The sequence below is a fragment of the Podarcis melisellensis genome (genome assembly GCF_964234715.1).
Source record: "Podarcis melisellensis genome assembly, chromosome: 1".
NCBI classification, from domain to species: Eukaryota; Metazoa; Chordata; class Lepidosauria; order Squamata; family Lacertidae; genus Podarcis; species Podarcis melisellensis.
The window spans coordinates 91,669,945-91,687,514 of NC_138528.1; the positions used below are offsets into that span (position 1 = coordinate 91,669,945).

General features: G+C 40.8%; 1 protein-coding gene across 16 annotated transcripts in view; it reads left to right on the forward strand.

Annotated features, from left to right (window-relative positions):
- Positions 1 to 17,570, forward strand: part of KALRN (kalirin RhoGEF kinase) — a 483,631-nt gene that overhangs the window by 346,315 nt on the left and 119,746 nt on the right. For all 16 annotated transcript variants that reach the window (XR_014171512.1, XM_081924435.1, XM_081924445.1 and 13 more), the window contains 10 exons: positions 441 to 623; positions 1,960 to 2,078; positions 3,918 to 3,984; positions 4,727 to 4,836; positions 6,067 to 6,136; positions 6,927 to 7,016; positions 12,841 to 12,933; positions 14,095 to 14,206; positions 14,931 to 15,121; positions 15,430 to 15,531. Coding sequence is in view for 15 of the 16 variants with exons in the window: in XM_081924435.1 (XP_081780561.1) it covers positions 441 to 623; positions 1,960 to 2,078; positions 3,918 to 3,984; positions 4,727 to 4,836; positions 6,067 to 6,136; positions 6,927 to 7,016; positions 12,841 to 12,933; positions 14,095 to 14,206; positions 14,931 to 15,121; positions 15,430 to 15,531 (1,137 nt within the window). In the remaining variant the exon portion in view is untranslated. The remainder of the gene's footprint in view (positions 1 to 440; positions 624 to 1,959; positions 2,079 to 3,917; positions 3,985 to 4,726; positions 4,837 to 6,066; positions 6,137 to 6,926; positions 7,017 to 12,840; positions 12,934 to 14,094; positions 14,207 to 14,930; positions 15,122 to 15,429; positions 15,532 to 17,570) is intronic.

Genomic DNA, 17,570 nt, shown 5'->3' on the forward strand with positions numbered 1-17,570 from the left:
CTATCACTTTGTACCCACATCCCCATGCTCATCTCTTCCTGACAAGTTCCATTCCTGTCTGCCGCAGTGTCCATTTGAAGAGAAATTCTGACCAAGCAGGTCAAAATTAACACCCATAAGCAGAATGGTGCTATTACTCTCTGCTCACATTACCACTTTTGAAAGATTGCTTCAGAACCAAACAATTCTGCAAAGTATTGTAACCTGTAACAACTAAGTTCCATTGAGTAGTAGTGAGTGGCAGTGGGAAATTCAGAACCATTTTAGATAATAAATGAAAAGATTGCACTCCACCTACACTATGTCTCCAAAGATCTCAGGAACATTTTGTGTTAGTAATGCTTGTGAAGAATACGAGGTCCATATGGTTATTATGTGAATGAAAATTGAACAAAATGTCCATGGAAGATATGATAACCAAGGAAAACTCTTTTGGGCAGCAAACCAAGGAGAAAGTGAAGCTTCTCATTCAGCTGGCTGATAGCTTTGTAGAGAAAGGGCATACTCATGCCACTGAAATTAGGAAATGGGTTACCACCGTCGACAAACGCTATCGGGACTTTTCACTGAGGATGGGGAAATACCGCTACTCTTTGGAAAAAGCTCTTGGAATCAATACAGAGGTACTGTAAGTCACATGTTTTGCTGACATACTTTAAACAAATGAAAAAACCTAAGAGGAATTAGAACTGTCATATGTGAAAATACTTTCATGCATTACATAGCCAGCCTTAGCTTGCAGTGGCATAACACAGAGCACACTAGGTGTGGATTTTGTGACACAAATTTGTTCCTTTGTGACACAAAGGCTAGACAAGATGACAGGGAAATGATTGGTTGGGTGCCCAGGAAGTTGCTATAAGGAGTAATCAAGTAGACTTCCAGGTATAAATTCATGTAGATGATGATCAGTCAACATAAGACAAAATGGTAATTCATTCAAAATAGCAGGGCAAATCAATGATTAATCTGTAATTAATTCCTAGCTGGTGCTACTTGTGAAAAGCTGCTGACTTTACTGGGCTGCACATGGCCTGTTACAAGGCTTTTCATGTTTCTGGCACTGGCCTTGTGTATGTACATGTTTGACTTGAGTCCCACAGAGCTAAATGGTTGCTATTCTGGGTAAATCTACTGTTTTGCAGCCCATTCTGTTACGGCCAGCAGGACATGTGAAGAGCGGATTTAGGTTACCATGTATAAGCCAGGGCAATGTTAACTTTTAATTATTGCCTCAAAAATTCACTTCAGAACCATTCAAGTGAGAAAGAGGGATTGGATCCTAATTTCCATATGTGAGTTCCTCTGACAGTCACCTTCACCTTCTTGCTATGGCCATTTTGGCTCCTAAAAATCTGCTCCTGAAGATTGGGAGGCCTTCTGGAATAGGATGGGATGCCATGAAGCTGACTGCAGCAGAAAGAGGGGATTGGCAAAATGGGGCACTTACCTAGTGCAAGCAAAAGTGTGCTTCTACTCACAGGGGTCAAAGCCAGTGTTTTTATTCAGATCTGGTTCATTTGAATGAATAATGCAATAAAAATGTGCCAAATAAATATCATTTATGAAATTTGAGCAAATGCTGTCATTTGGGGAAAGTAGAGTACAACCCTCAGAGGCAATATTGCAGAGCAGACAAAATGTGTCTGCTTGCTGCCACCACTGATGTGTCCCAGGATTCCCATGAGGAAAGTCATCCCCTTCCTGAAGTCAAATGAGAGGAAGGGTTACTGACGAAGCCTAGAAAATTGGTTGGGGGAAAGGACTGAAACCCTCCTACCACCTGCCAAATATGTGATGCATTTAGCCAGTCATTGGTAGATCTGTATGTGCAGCTGTTTGTTTCTTTTTCTTTTTCTTTTCTTCCAGTCCTATAGCCTTTTCTTTCACTTTGTAGTTATGCTTACTTTTACAAAGCATAGAAATGTGTTTTAAATCCAAGACACTACTCTTTTTCAGGATAACAAGGACCTGGAATTAGACATCATTCCAGCAAGTCTGTCAGATCGCGAAGTCAAGCTGCGTGATGCCAATCACGAAGCTAATGAAGAAAAAAGGAAGTCAGCCAGAAAGAAAGAGTAAGTGGTGGGAAATGGGCACCTCACAAAACATAGCACATGAATGACAAACAGCAGCAGTTCCATGTGAACAATTCACCAAGCCCACCTATTTGTGAGGCAGGTGAGATATCCTTGCAGGAATGTTATGCAAACAAAAGACCAGAGTTTGGAGAGAAGTAAGATATGTGGGATAAGTCCATGCCTGATAAATTAAAAACATAATTGTTTTTTCTCTCTATGTGTGTGTAACTAAATGCTAATTTATTCTTATTTATCAAGATAGAAACTCATATTTATATAACTGTCAGGGAACTGCCATTGGCTCAGGAGCAAGAGGGGAAAAGGTGGATTGATTACAGAGAGCCCCCAGAGATTGTGGGAAGCAGCACTTCCTCAGCGGAGGAAGGCAGCCATGGCTCTAGTGGGGAGGAGGTGCAGGGCTTGGAGGAGGCGAGGCGGTGCCAGGACACCTTGCCTGAGCAAAGCGGGGAGGAGGGTGGTCCCCCATTACCCAGGCCTTCCTTGCGCAGTAAGCTTTTGTGCAGAGAGGGGAGGCACAGACTGGGGGTCAAGAATCTACTCTGCTGGAGAAGATTTAAGGACTGCCCACTCTCAGATTCTGCCAGTGAATGAGCAAGACATGGAAAAGAGGCGCTCTGCATTCTAAAGGTTTTTACCACCAATAAGAAAGCTTTAGAACAGACTATTGAGGCATATTGCTTGATTGCTCTCGAGCAACCAACCAATACCTCCAACAATAACCACAACAAGATTAACAACATTTATACTTGATTCTAGAAATTTATTGAATTATGCAAGTATTATGCAAATTACATAAAAATGCAGAGATGGCTACAATACATAAATCTTCAAACATGATATGATACATTCTAAATGTATTTCCATAATCAGGGAGAAAATACAAATATGCTAGAAACGAAGAACTAATGTAAACTGATGGGAAGGGAGAAATGGCTTGAGGAATTACATTTTATTTACTTATTAACACTTGCCGTACTTTTACGTGTATAAGACTGGGTTTTTTTTACTTTAAAATAAGGTTAAAAATCTGGGGTCATCTTATACACAGATAGTGCATATGCCCATTTTCTAAATTTGGGGTCCCCAAAAGTAGGCGGCGTCTTAGACATAGGGATGTCTTATACAAGGAAACATAAAGTATATCTCACTTTTCCTCCAAAGAGCTCAAGGCAGTATACACAATTTCCTTTCCCCAATTTTATCTCTGCAGCAATTCTGTGAGATAACTTAAACTGAGATAGTGTCTGGCGCAATCCAATGTCACCCAGTGTGCTTTGTGGCTTAGCGTAGATTTGACTGGATATCACCAGTCCCAGGCTGATTACTACATCATAGAGGAGATACTTAAGTTCTCTTTTCATACATTACAAAAAACTGGAGAAAGCAGAATAGTGTCCACACTTGCTTATTGCATGCATGAAGCATTCCCCACACTTCCAGTTTGTAATCCCTCCATCCCTTAACATGAATGCTTTTCTAATTTGGAAATGATAGAATTGTTAAGTTGGAAGGGACCACAAGGGTCATCTAGTCCAACCCCCTGCAATGCAGGAATCTTTTGTCCAATGTGGGGCTTGAACCCATGACCTTAAAATGTTATAATACATGATGAGATGGTCACATAAACAATATTTTATTCTTTCATTTACAATGTATAATTTAGGCAGCCCAGAAAGATAACAACTACAATATTCTGTACACTTACTTTCAGCAAATATCCATAGCATTGGTCTACGTAACATTGAAAGTATTTTTCTTTCTTTCTTACGAAGTTCGTGTTTAATATACAGATTTACTCCCATGCATTTCTCCTAGATTCATCATGGCTGAACTGCTTCAGACTGAGAAGGCCTATGTCAGGGATTTACATGAATGTTTAGAGGTATGTTTATAAAGACGCTGTACTGTTTCTGATGGCTGGTGGTCATAATAACTACCACCATGATGTGGTGTTGTGGTCTTCAGTTACGGCAGGGTTTTCAAGGATTATAAACTTGCCTGGATGTAATAGTAGATGAGACCTGTGTGGAGGTTTGCTGTACTGTGCAGGCTGGTTCATGATGTTTGTGTTTCAACAATCTGAAAATGCAAACGCCTTCGATATTTTCTACAGGTAGAATGGAAGGTGGGTGCAATGTATGTGTTCTAAACTGATATATTACTCTTGCTGTATACATGCAACACCATAAGTAATAGACAGCTTTTAATGTTATATTTTTAAATTGTTTGTGGTGAAGCGTGGGTAAGAAATGTAATTATTATTATTAATTTGTGTGCGAAGACAAAAAGCTAACGTTCAGTTTGGACCTCAGAAAAAGGTTTTGTATGCATAGCAAAAAAAAAAAAAGGAAAGAAAGAAAAGGTTATGGTAACTGAACCTTTGAACTAGCTGAAGGTGTGTCTGAACATCAAAGCATCTATCTTTAAATTTGTTGAGATATTTCTTATCACTTAAACATCCACATTAATTGTTTTGGTTTATTAGTTGTGTTGGTTTTTATTATTATCTTTTAGCTTAAAGCTCCATGTTTTCTGAGATATTCTGTGCCTTTGGCAAGAAAACTAGATCTTTTCTTTTGTTGTGCACTTCTTCTCTGTGTTTAAGAACTGCTGTTGTCTTCTAGACCTATCTTTGGGAAATGACAAGTGGCGTAGAGGAGATACCCCCAGGGATTCTTAACAAAGAGCACATAATTTTTGGCAACATCCAGGAGATTTATGACTTTCATAATAAGTACGTATTCTTCAACACTTTGAGAAAGGTACCCTTTTGGAAGCTTACCCTGTTTTGCAAAGCCAGGAACCAGCATTGAAGCCAAGTGCTCCTCTCCTCCGGCATCACACACTGGATCTGGTGGATAGACCCTGGCTTATTATTTAACAGTAAGCTACAGTTCCCTGGTTCAGACATAACAAGAACAAGCCAGGATCTTCATGCTGAAACCAGTGTGCCCTGAGAGAGAGCAGAGGAGGGACATGGAGAGGAGTGCTCAGTCCCAATGCTCGTTCATAGCTTCATATATAATTGATTATGAAGTGTCAAACAATTTGCAGGAGTGGGCTAATGTGTGGCAAAAACAGGTGCTGAGCTATGGAGGAGGAAAATAACTGTGCTATAGATTTTAACATGAGAAATATTGGGCAGCCCTGGCCTACCTGCTTATGCAGGCTGGAGACATGTTCTGTGCGATGACACTCCCCACTCTTCGGCTCAGACCTACAATGTCTAGCATGGTTCCCCATGAGGATCTTTCCAGTTGTGCCAAGTGTTTCTACACCAGAAATAAGACAGTTCAGGAATATCTAGTCCCAACTTTGAAACTCATGCTCTACATAATAAGGAAATTGGCATGGCAATTATGCTAAGTATTACAGCCAGGCATGTGTGGTCTGCTATGTGGATAAGGTAACCAACCATTCACCTACCATGAAATGTGACTAATTCTGTACAGACTAATTCTGTACTAAAAGAAGAGTTGCTACTGAATGTCTCATAAAGAAAAAATCAAAGTGAATTTGAAAGGTCCTGCTCAGCTGAAACATCTATAGCAAGGATAGGGAACACATGAGTTGTTGGTCTCCACAACTTCCATCAGTCCCACCCAGAACACACAGTGGTCAGGGATTATGGAAACTGAATCAAGTTTGTAGGAATTTCAAGGGGAAGTGAAATAATTTCTTTAAGATTGAAATGTCAGAGGTTGAGGTTTGCACATCTGTAATCTACTGACAGATTTGCAGCAACATTTGAGATGAATTTGGAGGGTCCTTTTTACTGTGAAATATATGAAAGCATTTTCCATCCTCCAGCACCTGCTTCTACTAGGTGGTTGTGATGTTCCCCTGAGTCACTCAACCAAATAGCATTGGAGGGTGTACACTCTTTAATATCTTGTATCAGGTTGGTTGGGGTGCAGGTAGGGCAAGCATATTATAACCAGAGTCCTCTCTCTTACTTTTTCAGCATTTTTCTGAAAGAACTGGAAAAATATGAACAACTCCCTGAAGATGTGGGTCATTGCTTTGTCACCTGGGTAATGAGTCTTAACATAGCACCATTTATTAATGGATGTCTTGATCATTTGTAACAGGGACTGAGTAGCTTTAAGTAGGCCAAAGTAGTGGACTGTGCAGTTCTTCAGGCAGTACCTTGCTGAATGGTAATTGAACCTTTATAGACAGTTTTCCTCAAACATTAATTTCAGCCATCTAATAAGTCCGCTATTTGCAAAAGGTTGCAAATCATCACAGGGCACCAGACTTCTGCCAATGGACAATCAGATCAATATAACACAAATGCAACTTAAAATTGTGAAATTCCAGGCTTCATCTGCTAATATAGATTTGTTTTGATCAAATAACTTCTATGTACTAAGTACAAGTTTAAGAGAGATCCAGAATTTTTAAGGTGTACAGTACCATAGGTAACAGCAACATTTATATTTCAATTTTTAGAAAATTACACTTCCTAATTTAATTATTTCTAAGAACCTCATCTTATATATTGTGCAAGATATATTTCTGTGGCAAAAAGGACTTTTAAATAGACACTGAGATATGTCAGTGGGCACTATAGATAAAATTTTCAAAAGGACACACATTTAATTAATAGGAAAGGCAATCATGATTTTCTTGCAGATTTTTTTCTATTAGTCTAACATACTCTGTTATACTTTTTATTGTTCCTTTCATTTGCAGTACATTTCTAATTAGAGGGGACAGGCATTAAGTATTCATTTATTCTGTGGAAGTTGAATCGGAAATGGTGCAAGTACAACTCTTGATTATGTTGCCTTTCCCCCCTCTTGGCATTTATTTTCACAGGCAGATAAATTTCAGATGTATGTTACCTACTGTAAAAACAAGCCTGACTCCAGCCAGCTAATCCTAGAACATGCAGGAACATTCTTCGATGTAAGTGTTTATTGTTTTTCTATGTCAGATTAGACAATAACCTGTGCTGCTCTTTTGCTGTTGCAATGGCCATCCACTTTGGAGGCTTGTTGGTTATATGAGAGTTTTTCGCGCTTGTGGTATTAGATACCATGCAGCAGTCACTTGATGGCTGCCTCGGTTTCCCTCTCATCTCATTTTCTCCTGGCTGCCACTGAGAAATTAGAACTGCACTGGCCCAGCTCACACACAGCAATAAGCCAAACCATGGCTAAATATGAACATGCAAGTATGTGCATACTTGTAGTAAACATTGTGACTGTTTAGCGCCTTCCCCAGTCCTACTGCTGCACTACCTGGAGCTGTGCCATGGGTTGCTTAGCATTACTGTATGTCTGACCCTGGGCTTGTGGTTTATCTATCTCAGTGGACCCAATCCAGACCTCTTTGGTGTTTCAGCCTGAGAGCTGCTGCAGCAAAACCTTCTGTCCTGGCCAGTTTGTGTGGAAGGACTGTGCAAGTGGTGGTGGTTATGCCACTTCATCAAACCCATTGCTATTGGCCAGGAGTTTAGATTAAATCTGCTCTCCTGAAGTCTCCAAAGCCCTGATGCACTAGTGGTACATTTTAATTTTCCCATACAGCTCTTTGTATTCTGGTCTGATTCCATTAATAGAAGTGTAAATTCAATGGCCAACTCAAATTTGAGTGAAAAATTTCAAATTCTAATGGCAGTGATTTGGGGCTTTTTGCTAAAATTTGGATTGTGCTACCTACATTTTAGTAATAGGATTCAAAATTACCCCTAATATTTGAGACTGTGTGTATTAAAAATACATATAAATTTAAAACTCTGGGGGGAGAAATGAATATTGTTTAATTTAAACAATTTTTAGGGCCAACTAGGTGAAACATTAGAGATCTGTGACTGGTTCTGCCTTCTTTTCAGCAGATAACATGTCAGGGAAGAGTTAGAAGTTTCCAGTTTATCAGAGGGAGAAAGCATTCCCCAAGGAGAGCAGTGAATCTAATAGAAGAGAGCAAGAGGAACAACAGGGAGGGACTGGCTGTTCACAGGAAAGGCAAGGGTTAAGTTCTAGCTCAGATTCGGAGGAGGGGAGATACAAGCCAGCTCTAGCCAGAAGGTTAGAAAAAGAGCGGGAAAGCAAAGGGAAAGGCGCCTTCGCCATTTTGAGACTGGCTGGTCACGGAGAAGCAGAGCTCAGAAGGTATCCGAAATAAGTGACTCTGAGGAATAATAGTTAAGAACCGTTTATAAGATTGTTTTGTTAATACGCAATAAAAAGTTATAAGAGAACAAGAAGCGTTCGTGTGGTGATCTGAAGAGGACAACGACCAGGCCTGACATAACAGCCACAAGGAACCCATTCCAGATTAGGACAGCAGCACTGTGGAATGAAGGTTAACTCTTTTTCCAAATGCTGTTTACCCAATGAAAATCCCCTGTCAACCACTGCTTTCTTTGCTCTGAGCCAAGGCAGTTTTTCAGGAACCAAAAACTAAGAGGGGATAGCCTTTTTTACTGCACAGAACCACTCTCAGCTTGCGCTATAGGTAGGACTCCAGTTTGGCTGGGTCCCTGCTCTACTTAGCATAATGGTTAATCTAGTCCTAAATTGAACATCTCAAATTACAAATATCATCCCTTGGCAGTCTTTCCACCTAGATGCAGCTGTTAAAGTCTTATATGACTCGCCTCATTACACGCCCTTGATTACATTTTCTCTTTTTAGCTCATTGTTTAGAACATTTTCAAGTGAGTTAAGGAAAAAGAAAGGTGGAGAGAGTATTATTCTTTTTAATTGGGCAGCGTCCCATAGGAGTCTCTTTTAGAATTATCCCTGTCCCTTTGGTGAAAATCTGTGTGATAGTTAAATATATGAACCAGCAGGTGGCATTCTTGCCTACTCAAAGGTTTCTGGAAGGGATGTAACATTTCAGCAGATTTACATGTTTAACAGGGTATTGACACAGATTAGAATGCATTTGCCTGGCTAAGCTTTTCTAGCCCAGCTGCGCTATGCTGGTTGGAAATATTCTGATGATGCTTAATACAAAAAAAGGTTGATGTTTTATCCCATTTATGTTTTGCAAATGAGTGGTAGATTTTTCCTTTCTCTTTTTCAGTTTCTAGGCTAGAAAATCCCTTTTCCTGAAAAGCAACAGGAAGAAAAAGTAGCTGACTTTTTGTGCATTTTGGAGAGTTAGCCTGACTGTACTTTGTCATAGCTGCTCACATAGTCATCCAATCATGCAAAAAGACTGCAAAATGTTCCTTGCTTGATTTGGCACCTCTTCAGGTGTCATTTTCAGAAGGAGGGCAGCAGAAAATCAGAGATGGGGAACATTATGGTGGAAATTAGGTCCTCTGGGAACATTTTCAGATATCTTCTTGTCTAATTCTGGCCTTATACTTAGAACTGATTTTTTATTTTTTTTTAGTGTGAGCTGACAGCAGTCTAAACTAACATTGAAAATCTGGCACAAGATAGATTAAAAGCCAACAATACTGGGCATAACCCAGGCAAAGTGCACAAAGAGTGCGCTGTGGAGGCCTCCTTCCACTAAAATTATCTGAATCCAGCCTGCAGGGCATTGTGGCTTCTCCTGCTTTAACATGGCTGAACCAGAAGACAGCTTACCTGTGACTTATTTATTTAGTAAATTTATGTACCATTCCTCTAAAGATCACATATACTGTGTGCCTCCACACACAGCATCCAATGGCCAGGTAGGGACCATATCAAGGATGCAGGTTAATCCTGATCAGGATGCAGTTGAGGAGACTGGGCCATGATGAGAGTGTGTATTTCACAGCAAGATGGGGGATACAGTTTGGGGCAGCATTGGGTAGGACAACAGTGTGTTTGGAAACCATGTCTGTGTGTCCTGGGATCACTGTCAGCGTACTGCTGCTCTCTGTGAGGCCTGATGCCCAGGCCTGATGCCAGTGGTCAGACAGACTGGGCACTGGTCAGGAAGCCAAGGGGCTCAGCAGGATCCCTCTTCAACCCAGCCCACCTGTGCCTACAGGGCAGCTGGATGCTCATTTTAGCAGGTGGTGGTACCATATTATTATTATTATTATTATTATTATTATTATTATTATTATTATTATTATTAGAATTTGTATACCACCCTTCATTGGAACATCACAGGACAGTTCACAACACAAAAATACAAAATGAGAATACATAATACATAATAAAACAAAAACAAACCAGTGATAAGGACTGCATTCATCTGCTCCGTTCCCAATGAGCCAAAATTCATTCACAAATTGAATGTGGCTTCACATGCATGTTTGCTTGCCCATCCATGTGAGAGCTGCACTCCCTACACAGGTATAAGGAATAGTGCCATCTCATTCTGTGCAACTAGGTTCAAAAGCATCAGGGAAACTGGACTAATTAGGGCCCCTTCACTTGTTGCACACAGTTTCTGTATGGAAGGTACTTACAGTTTGTGTAACGAAACAGGGAAGCGCTCAGTGGGTGTCCTATGAGAAAACATGATCTCTCAGAGAATGATAACTTGGGTCTACTTTGCACAGTTGAAAGGATTACTGAACTAAACAAAAGAAGCACTATATTAAGGATGGAGAACCAGGGGCCCAGGGGGCACATCCAGCACTCACAGCCTTTCTATTAATCCTAGCACCCTCTCCTTCAAGCCCTATACCCTCATCAGCATAGGCCCAAACCCTCATACCAATGCCTGCCAAAGTAAGTCAACAGCCTCCATGCTTGGAAGCACTTGTATATTCAAAGAAGTGTCTGTGCCTTTCCATTCTTCCTCTGGCATTCTTGCCTGCACTCAGAAGTGCTTGGATGCTCCAGGGAGTTTTCTGCAGCTCTCGACTTCTTCCAAAAAGCACTTGGGTATGTTCAGAGGCACTTGTCCATTATTGCTGCCTCCCACTTATCCCAAAGCAATAATTATCCCAATCAGAGTTGTTTCATGTCCCTCAGTCACAACCAACATAAGCAAAATCAGACTTCAGATTTCTCTCTCACACACCGCCCTGTTGTTGTTAGATTGATTGAAAGAAAGCTTTCTGTTGTCATTGTCCCACTGGGGACAGAGAGCCCAGCTTGATATAAAAGACAAATAGCATAGGGCTACTTGAAAAAGCGAGAGATAATACACAGAGATGGGGTGGGCAGAGAGACACAGAGACTGAGATGAAGAGGGTGGAAGGGAAGGAGAGCAAAACTCCTGTCGCCCTGAACTGTAGGAAGGAGTAGCCTGATAAGATGAATCTGGAGAATCTGGAACAGGGAAAGCTGAATGTTATACAAAAGCATGCACCCAAATGTGTATTTGTGTGGAAGGATGGGTGTGAAAGGGATGTGAATAGGGTGTGTATGTGGTTCCACCCCCACCTACTTTTGCTTTATTCCCTCCTGCTGGCATGTGGCCTCCAGATGTTTACCCATGGGGAATGTGGCCCTTGAGCTGAAAGCTTTCTCCTGCACATGCACTGTACGCTATATGTAACCCTATATGCAATTGAAATTAATAAGAAACCCATGTATAGATTGTAACTTGTGACTACATGCAAGGCTTTCATTATCCATGCCACATGCTCTGAGAAGCCACGGCCAACTAAGTTTTCTCAGTGTGAGGAGAAACTTTTTATCAGAAGTTACAATTGACACACTAGTTTTTGTACATATCCTTATAGTAATTCTTACAGTAATCAGTCATGGGGCAAAACAGAGCATCATTTACTAAAGCATTACGTTGTGCCTTGGAAATGAAGCAGAGCTGACTGTCTTTACTCAGCAACTCTCTTAACACATAGGTGGATTCTTGCTGCTTCCTGATTTCTCCAGATTGGAACTATACAATATCAAAGTTGCACCTTCCTCTGAGAACAGCTGTTGCTTGTTCTTGCTACATGCACTGCAGTAGCTCATGCTACATGCATGAGCAGTCCAGGGTGGGCTCATGCTACATGCACTGCAGTCCAGGGTGGGCCTGGCCTTGTTACCTTTTGTAATCACCCCTTAAGAACATGGTTTTGCTAAAATAGGAGAGGGGGAGTCAGGAGTTAGGCCTTATTGATTTCATAACAAACTCCCTTGTCCTGCTCTGTCATAACTTGAGCAGTGCCAAACACTTTTGTTCCGGGAAATTTTAAATTGTGTCACTGCACATCTTTGTTTAGATACACTACACAGAAACAAAGCACTTCAGTTTAGGAGCAATTTGAAGAAGACAGGGAGAACTCTCCTATGTCTACGGATTGTGATGAGAATCAGGAAGACTTAACTGGCTTTCTATTGTTTGCTGAACAGAAAAGGAACAATACATATTATGCCCCATTAATTTTGTTGGAGCTGTATTTCACTCAGATTTAGTAAACCATTCTCAAAGGGTTCCTGCAAGTTAAAAAGCAATCGAAATTTCCATATGTAGAAGGGGTTTAGTGATTCCCCCACCATCTCTGCCAAAATATTAAAATTAATCTAGGCTTTAATGTTAATTATCAAGAAAAAGTCACCTTTTTATGGGAGTAAAGATCTGTTTAAAACAAACCATTTATTATTTTATTGGGAAAGCCTTAACTGACATATTTGTATTGAAAGGTCTCCCTCAATGACCACAAGAACTGTTATAAAATTTCTCTGTGGATATACTGTTATCCATCAGGTAACCACATAATAATTATTCAAAAAAAACTGGTCAGCCCAGGTATTGTGCAGCTAAAATTGATTATGTGTGACTGCTTTTCAAACTGACTAAGTCTAGGAACTTTTTCATCATGTTCTATTTATATGTTTAACTTAACTGTGGTTTTGTTTTGACTTTTTAAAAGGAAATTCAGCAGAGGCATGGTCTGGCCAACTCCATTTCCTCATACTTAATCAAACCTGTCCAGAGGATTACCAAATACCAGCTTTTATTGAAGGTACATCAGTGATTTGTTTCTACTCTTATGATACTTATTTGCATATGCCTTTATTTAACTGATGGTACACTAACTGAGAGGGACGCAGGTTGCGCTGTGGGTTAAACCACAGAGCCTAGGACTTGCTGATCAGAAGGTCAGCAGTTTGAATCCCTGCAACAGGGTGAGCTCCCGTTGTTCAGTCCCAGCTCCTGCCCACCTAGCAGTTCGAAAGCACGTCAAAGTGCAAGTAGATAAATAGGTACCGCTCCGGTGGGAAGGTAAATGGCGTTTCCGTGTGCTACTCTGGCACATGACCCAGAGGCTGTACGCCGGCTCCCTCGGCCAATAAAGCGAGATGAGCGCCGCAACCTCAGAGTCGGTCACGACTGGACCTAATGGTCAGGGGTCCCTTTACCTTTACCTTTACACTAACTGAGAGGAATGTGAATCCCACACCAGCTCAGATTGAGTAATCTAACTTAGATTTCACTTACAAGGTACATTGTGATACTAGATAGCAGACTTGGAGAATCATTAAGTTTTTCATTGTTATAATAATATATGTTGCGTTTCTTCCTTGTCCTCTCCTGGTCCTGCTTCTGTTGTGCTACCCAGGGCTAAGCCACGGTTTGGCTTAGCATCACATCTGAACCTGAGCATGTGGTTTGTTTCCTCTAAACAAAGCATGAGTTGTAAACCAAGAGCAAACCATAGTTGTCTGTAGTAAGACAAACCACAAGCCTGGGTTTGGATATACTGCTAAGCCAAACCATAGCTTTACCCCAGGTAATGCGGCAGCAGCAGAACTGGAGGAGGAGCATAGCAGTCACTATAATCTCTCCAGGAACCCACATGTTTGCTCGTCTGCAAGTCACTATCAAAATGGCATGGGTCACATGCAAAGTCACTGGGTGGAGCTCAGAGATGGTTGGGTCACAAAGGAGAAAACGAGCTGAAGCAATATTGTGATAATAATACCCAGTACTGAAGTTAACTTTATTATTCAGTAAAGTGGAGAATTAGTGTTTGTTATTGATATTATATCAACATTATCTACATCTGACAAGATACACACTCATCCAGGTGTCAAATACCTTGATTTGAATGTTCTTACTGACTGCAAATTAAGGAAGCAGCAATCTTTTATGGGGTTTTGTTTTGTTTACTGTTTCTCTTCAGGAGCTTCTAACATGCTGTGAAGAAGGGAAGGGAGAACTCAAGGATGGTTTGGAAGTGATGCTCAGTGTTCCCAAGAAAGCCAATGATGCCATGCATGTTAGCATGTTGGAAGGTAAGCAGATTTTGACAGTAGGGAGAGGAATGTTACTACATACATACATACATACATACATACATACATACATACATGAATATGCCAGTAAGTGCAGAAGTGAGCGTTCTTTTGAATGGATAAATAGATAACAGCATTTACAGATACTTGGTTTTACTAAGTAACTTTGCAGATTCCTGCTCCCAAAGAAAGAATGAAAGAAAGAACTTGAGACTGTCTATAACTTGTGCCACACATTCTTAAAAGTTTTTGTTTTCAACACACAACATATCTCCTTGAAGTTGCCACATTTTGTCCAAGTTTAACTAGTACCCCATTCCTTTCTCGGCACATCTTCACCAATCCCTTTCCCTCTTGTTGCATAATCTATTTTTTGTTCTGTACAGTAGTTTTGTACAACTTTAGCAAGTGTGTATTTGCATCAGAGTTCCAAAGGGTCATTGCTTCCTCACCCCATTTATGGAATCCCTCTTTTGGGAAGGAAAAGGGGGTCTCGGTGGTGGAACACAAGATTGATATGGCAAGGAGGTCAGACACAATCTCGGACCTGCACAGAATTTCATGGCATTTATAGATATGACACATATGTCCTCTTCCCTTACTTTTGGTAATTCTTTAGAGAACAAGTTTCATTTCTCAGTCTCTGTCTTATCAGTTTGTCTAAAACCAACTTCATTTCATGATCTTTATGTTTTTCATTTGATCTGATTTGTTTTATATGTAGGATTTGATGAAAATCTGGATGTTCAGGGAGAACTGATCCTTCAAGATTCCTTTCAAGTGTGGGACCCCAAATCTCTCATCCGGAAGGGTCGTGAGAGACATTTGTTTCTCTTTGAAATTTCTCTTGTTTTCAGCAAAGAGATCAAAGATTCTGCAGGGCACACTAAATATGTTTACAAGAACAAATTACTGGTATGTTTGCTGAGACTAGGATGAATGTTTGTATGGGCTTATTTTTTAAGTATGAAGGGCGCGGAAATAAGGTGTGCATGTCTTTGTACCAAATTTGGAAGATGCTAGCAGTTTGGTGCCACATCCCATGAGGATTAGCTTTATTCTACTTTACTTGAGAAGCAATGTGCAGAGGATACCCGAAAAGGCTTAACACTATTCAATAAAGTTATATCCATTGCAGTATGATACTAGATGTGAGTTTCTTTCTAGCCTCAGTTCTAAATCTGTAGAAAATGTGTTTCCCAACCATCTCTCTTTCCTAACAGACCTCAGAGCTGGGAGTGACAGAGCATGTGGAAGGAGATCCCTGCAAATTTGCCTTGTGGTCTGGACGGACTCCCTCCTCAGATAACAAAACAGTGCTGAAAGTGAGTCTCCAAGTTTATTTTCCGTGTCTTCATCTCATTGTTCTACCTCAGCAGCCATATGTTGTTAGATAAGCCTAGCTCTGTTGTACAGCTGGCAGTTTGATATTGAGTTTGATGTAGAATAGAGTCCAGTTCTTTAGACTGTGGTTCCTTAGCAGTTCTCTACTTCCACAGCTGGGAGTCTGCATACTTATACAGTCCAACTGATGATGTTGCATTCATAATGATGTAGCAGCTGAACTGGCCTTGAGGTAGGAGTTAGGATGCTGTGCCCATATGATTTAGCCACCTTGGGTCCCGTTCTGTGATGGGGATGCAGATCCTGCCAAACACAATGGCTCCTGTTCACCCACTCTCCCCGTTTCAGGGCTCTCTACCAGCAAGTGATTGGGTTACACCCCCCCCCCCGCCAAGCTACTTATCACCAATTGGCCTAAAAGTTTCCCTCATGTCTCCCCAAGAACAACTTAAAGTAGCATAAAGTTAAAGGACCCCTGACCGTTAGGTCCAGTCGTGGGTGACTCTGGGGTTGCGGCGTTCATCTCACTTTATTGGCCAAAGGAGCCAGCGTACAACTTCCGGGTCATGTGGTCAGCATGACTAAGCTGCTTCTGGCGAACCAGAGCAGCGCATGGAAATGCCATTTACCTTCCCGCCAGAGCGGTACCTATTTATCTACTTGCACTTCATGCTTTTGAACTGCTAGGTTGGCAAGAGCTGGGACAGAGCAACGAGCGCTCACCCCGTTGCAGGGATTCGAACTGCCGACCTTCTGATCGGCAAGCCCTAGGCTCTGTGGTTTAACCCACAGTGCCACCTGCACAGAACTTGGCTTAAGACATGCATGGTGAATAATCAGAGATAACAAGGTTTTAATGAAGCGTAGATAAAAGTGTACTAAAGTGATACAGTAATTTCTTAAGAAAAGGATTTTACGTGGAAAGGTTATAGAAAAACAAACTCAACCCACAAATGGAAAAAAACAACAACAAATTAATCATGAAGGCTTACACACAAATTCCACACACTCTCTAGTCACATTCCTTAAGGCTACAGACTTAGGACCATCTTGCAATAGTGATCTGCCTCTCTAAGGATTTCCTGGGTACTTGTAACCTGAAAGCTCATTTACAAATTTACAAATTGATTTACAAATCAAACAACACACCTTTCAAAGGCTTGAAAGAGAATGATGGCCCTTGTCCTTGATAGACAACATACTTTCCTAACTAAAACAAGGCACCTAGCAAGTTAATTTTTTTTTTTAAAAAAAGTAAGGTCTAGAAGGTTGATAGGAAATTAAATAATGCCCAGGCATTGCTAGGAAAAGTCCATGTGGTCCAATTGAATGCAGATCAGGTACAAATTATCAGATTCATGAGACTGAAGTAGTCTCGGGGGGGGGGGGGTTAAAATTGGTTTTTATTAAAGATTTTCTTATGTTAAAAAACAAACACATAAACAAGGAAGAGGACACATAGCGTCTCCAATTTCAATTCATAGAGTCTTTTTCATAGTTGGTTTATGTTCGGTATGAGACACAATTGTTATAGACATGCAGTTGTGGGGGGAGAGAGGGGGGAGGGGGAAATGATCTGCGGTGTTGACGTGGTGTGATGTAAGGAATGTATTTGCTATGAAGAGAATCAAGTTCACTGAAAGTTCCTTTATAGTATTCCCCCCCCCCCCGCCCCTTAACTACTGCCCAGTCTCTCTGGATTGTTTTGACTCTAACGATTTTTTCACCACCTGAACAAGCTGGTCATTTTTGCTGATTGATTTTGTTTTAACAAGGACCTTGTAGCATACAGAAATCCTAGTGATGGAACAACATCCTATTTCCCCCTCTGTCAGGCGTATTGTATTTCATGTACTACACACATTTATCTGGTTTTTGCTAAAGCAGCTGGTCAGGTGCTTTTGACACTTGAACTACTTATGATTTACCCAGGCAGATTGTTCTCTAATGAAGAACAAAGGAATGGAAGAAACTGAAACAAAGCACTAGAACATGAAGCCATACTTCTGCTTTCTCTGTT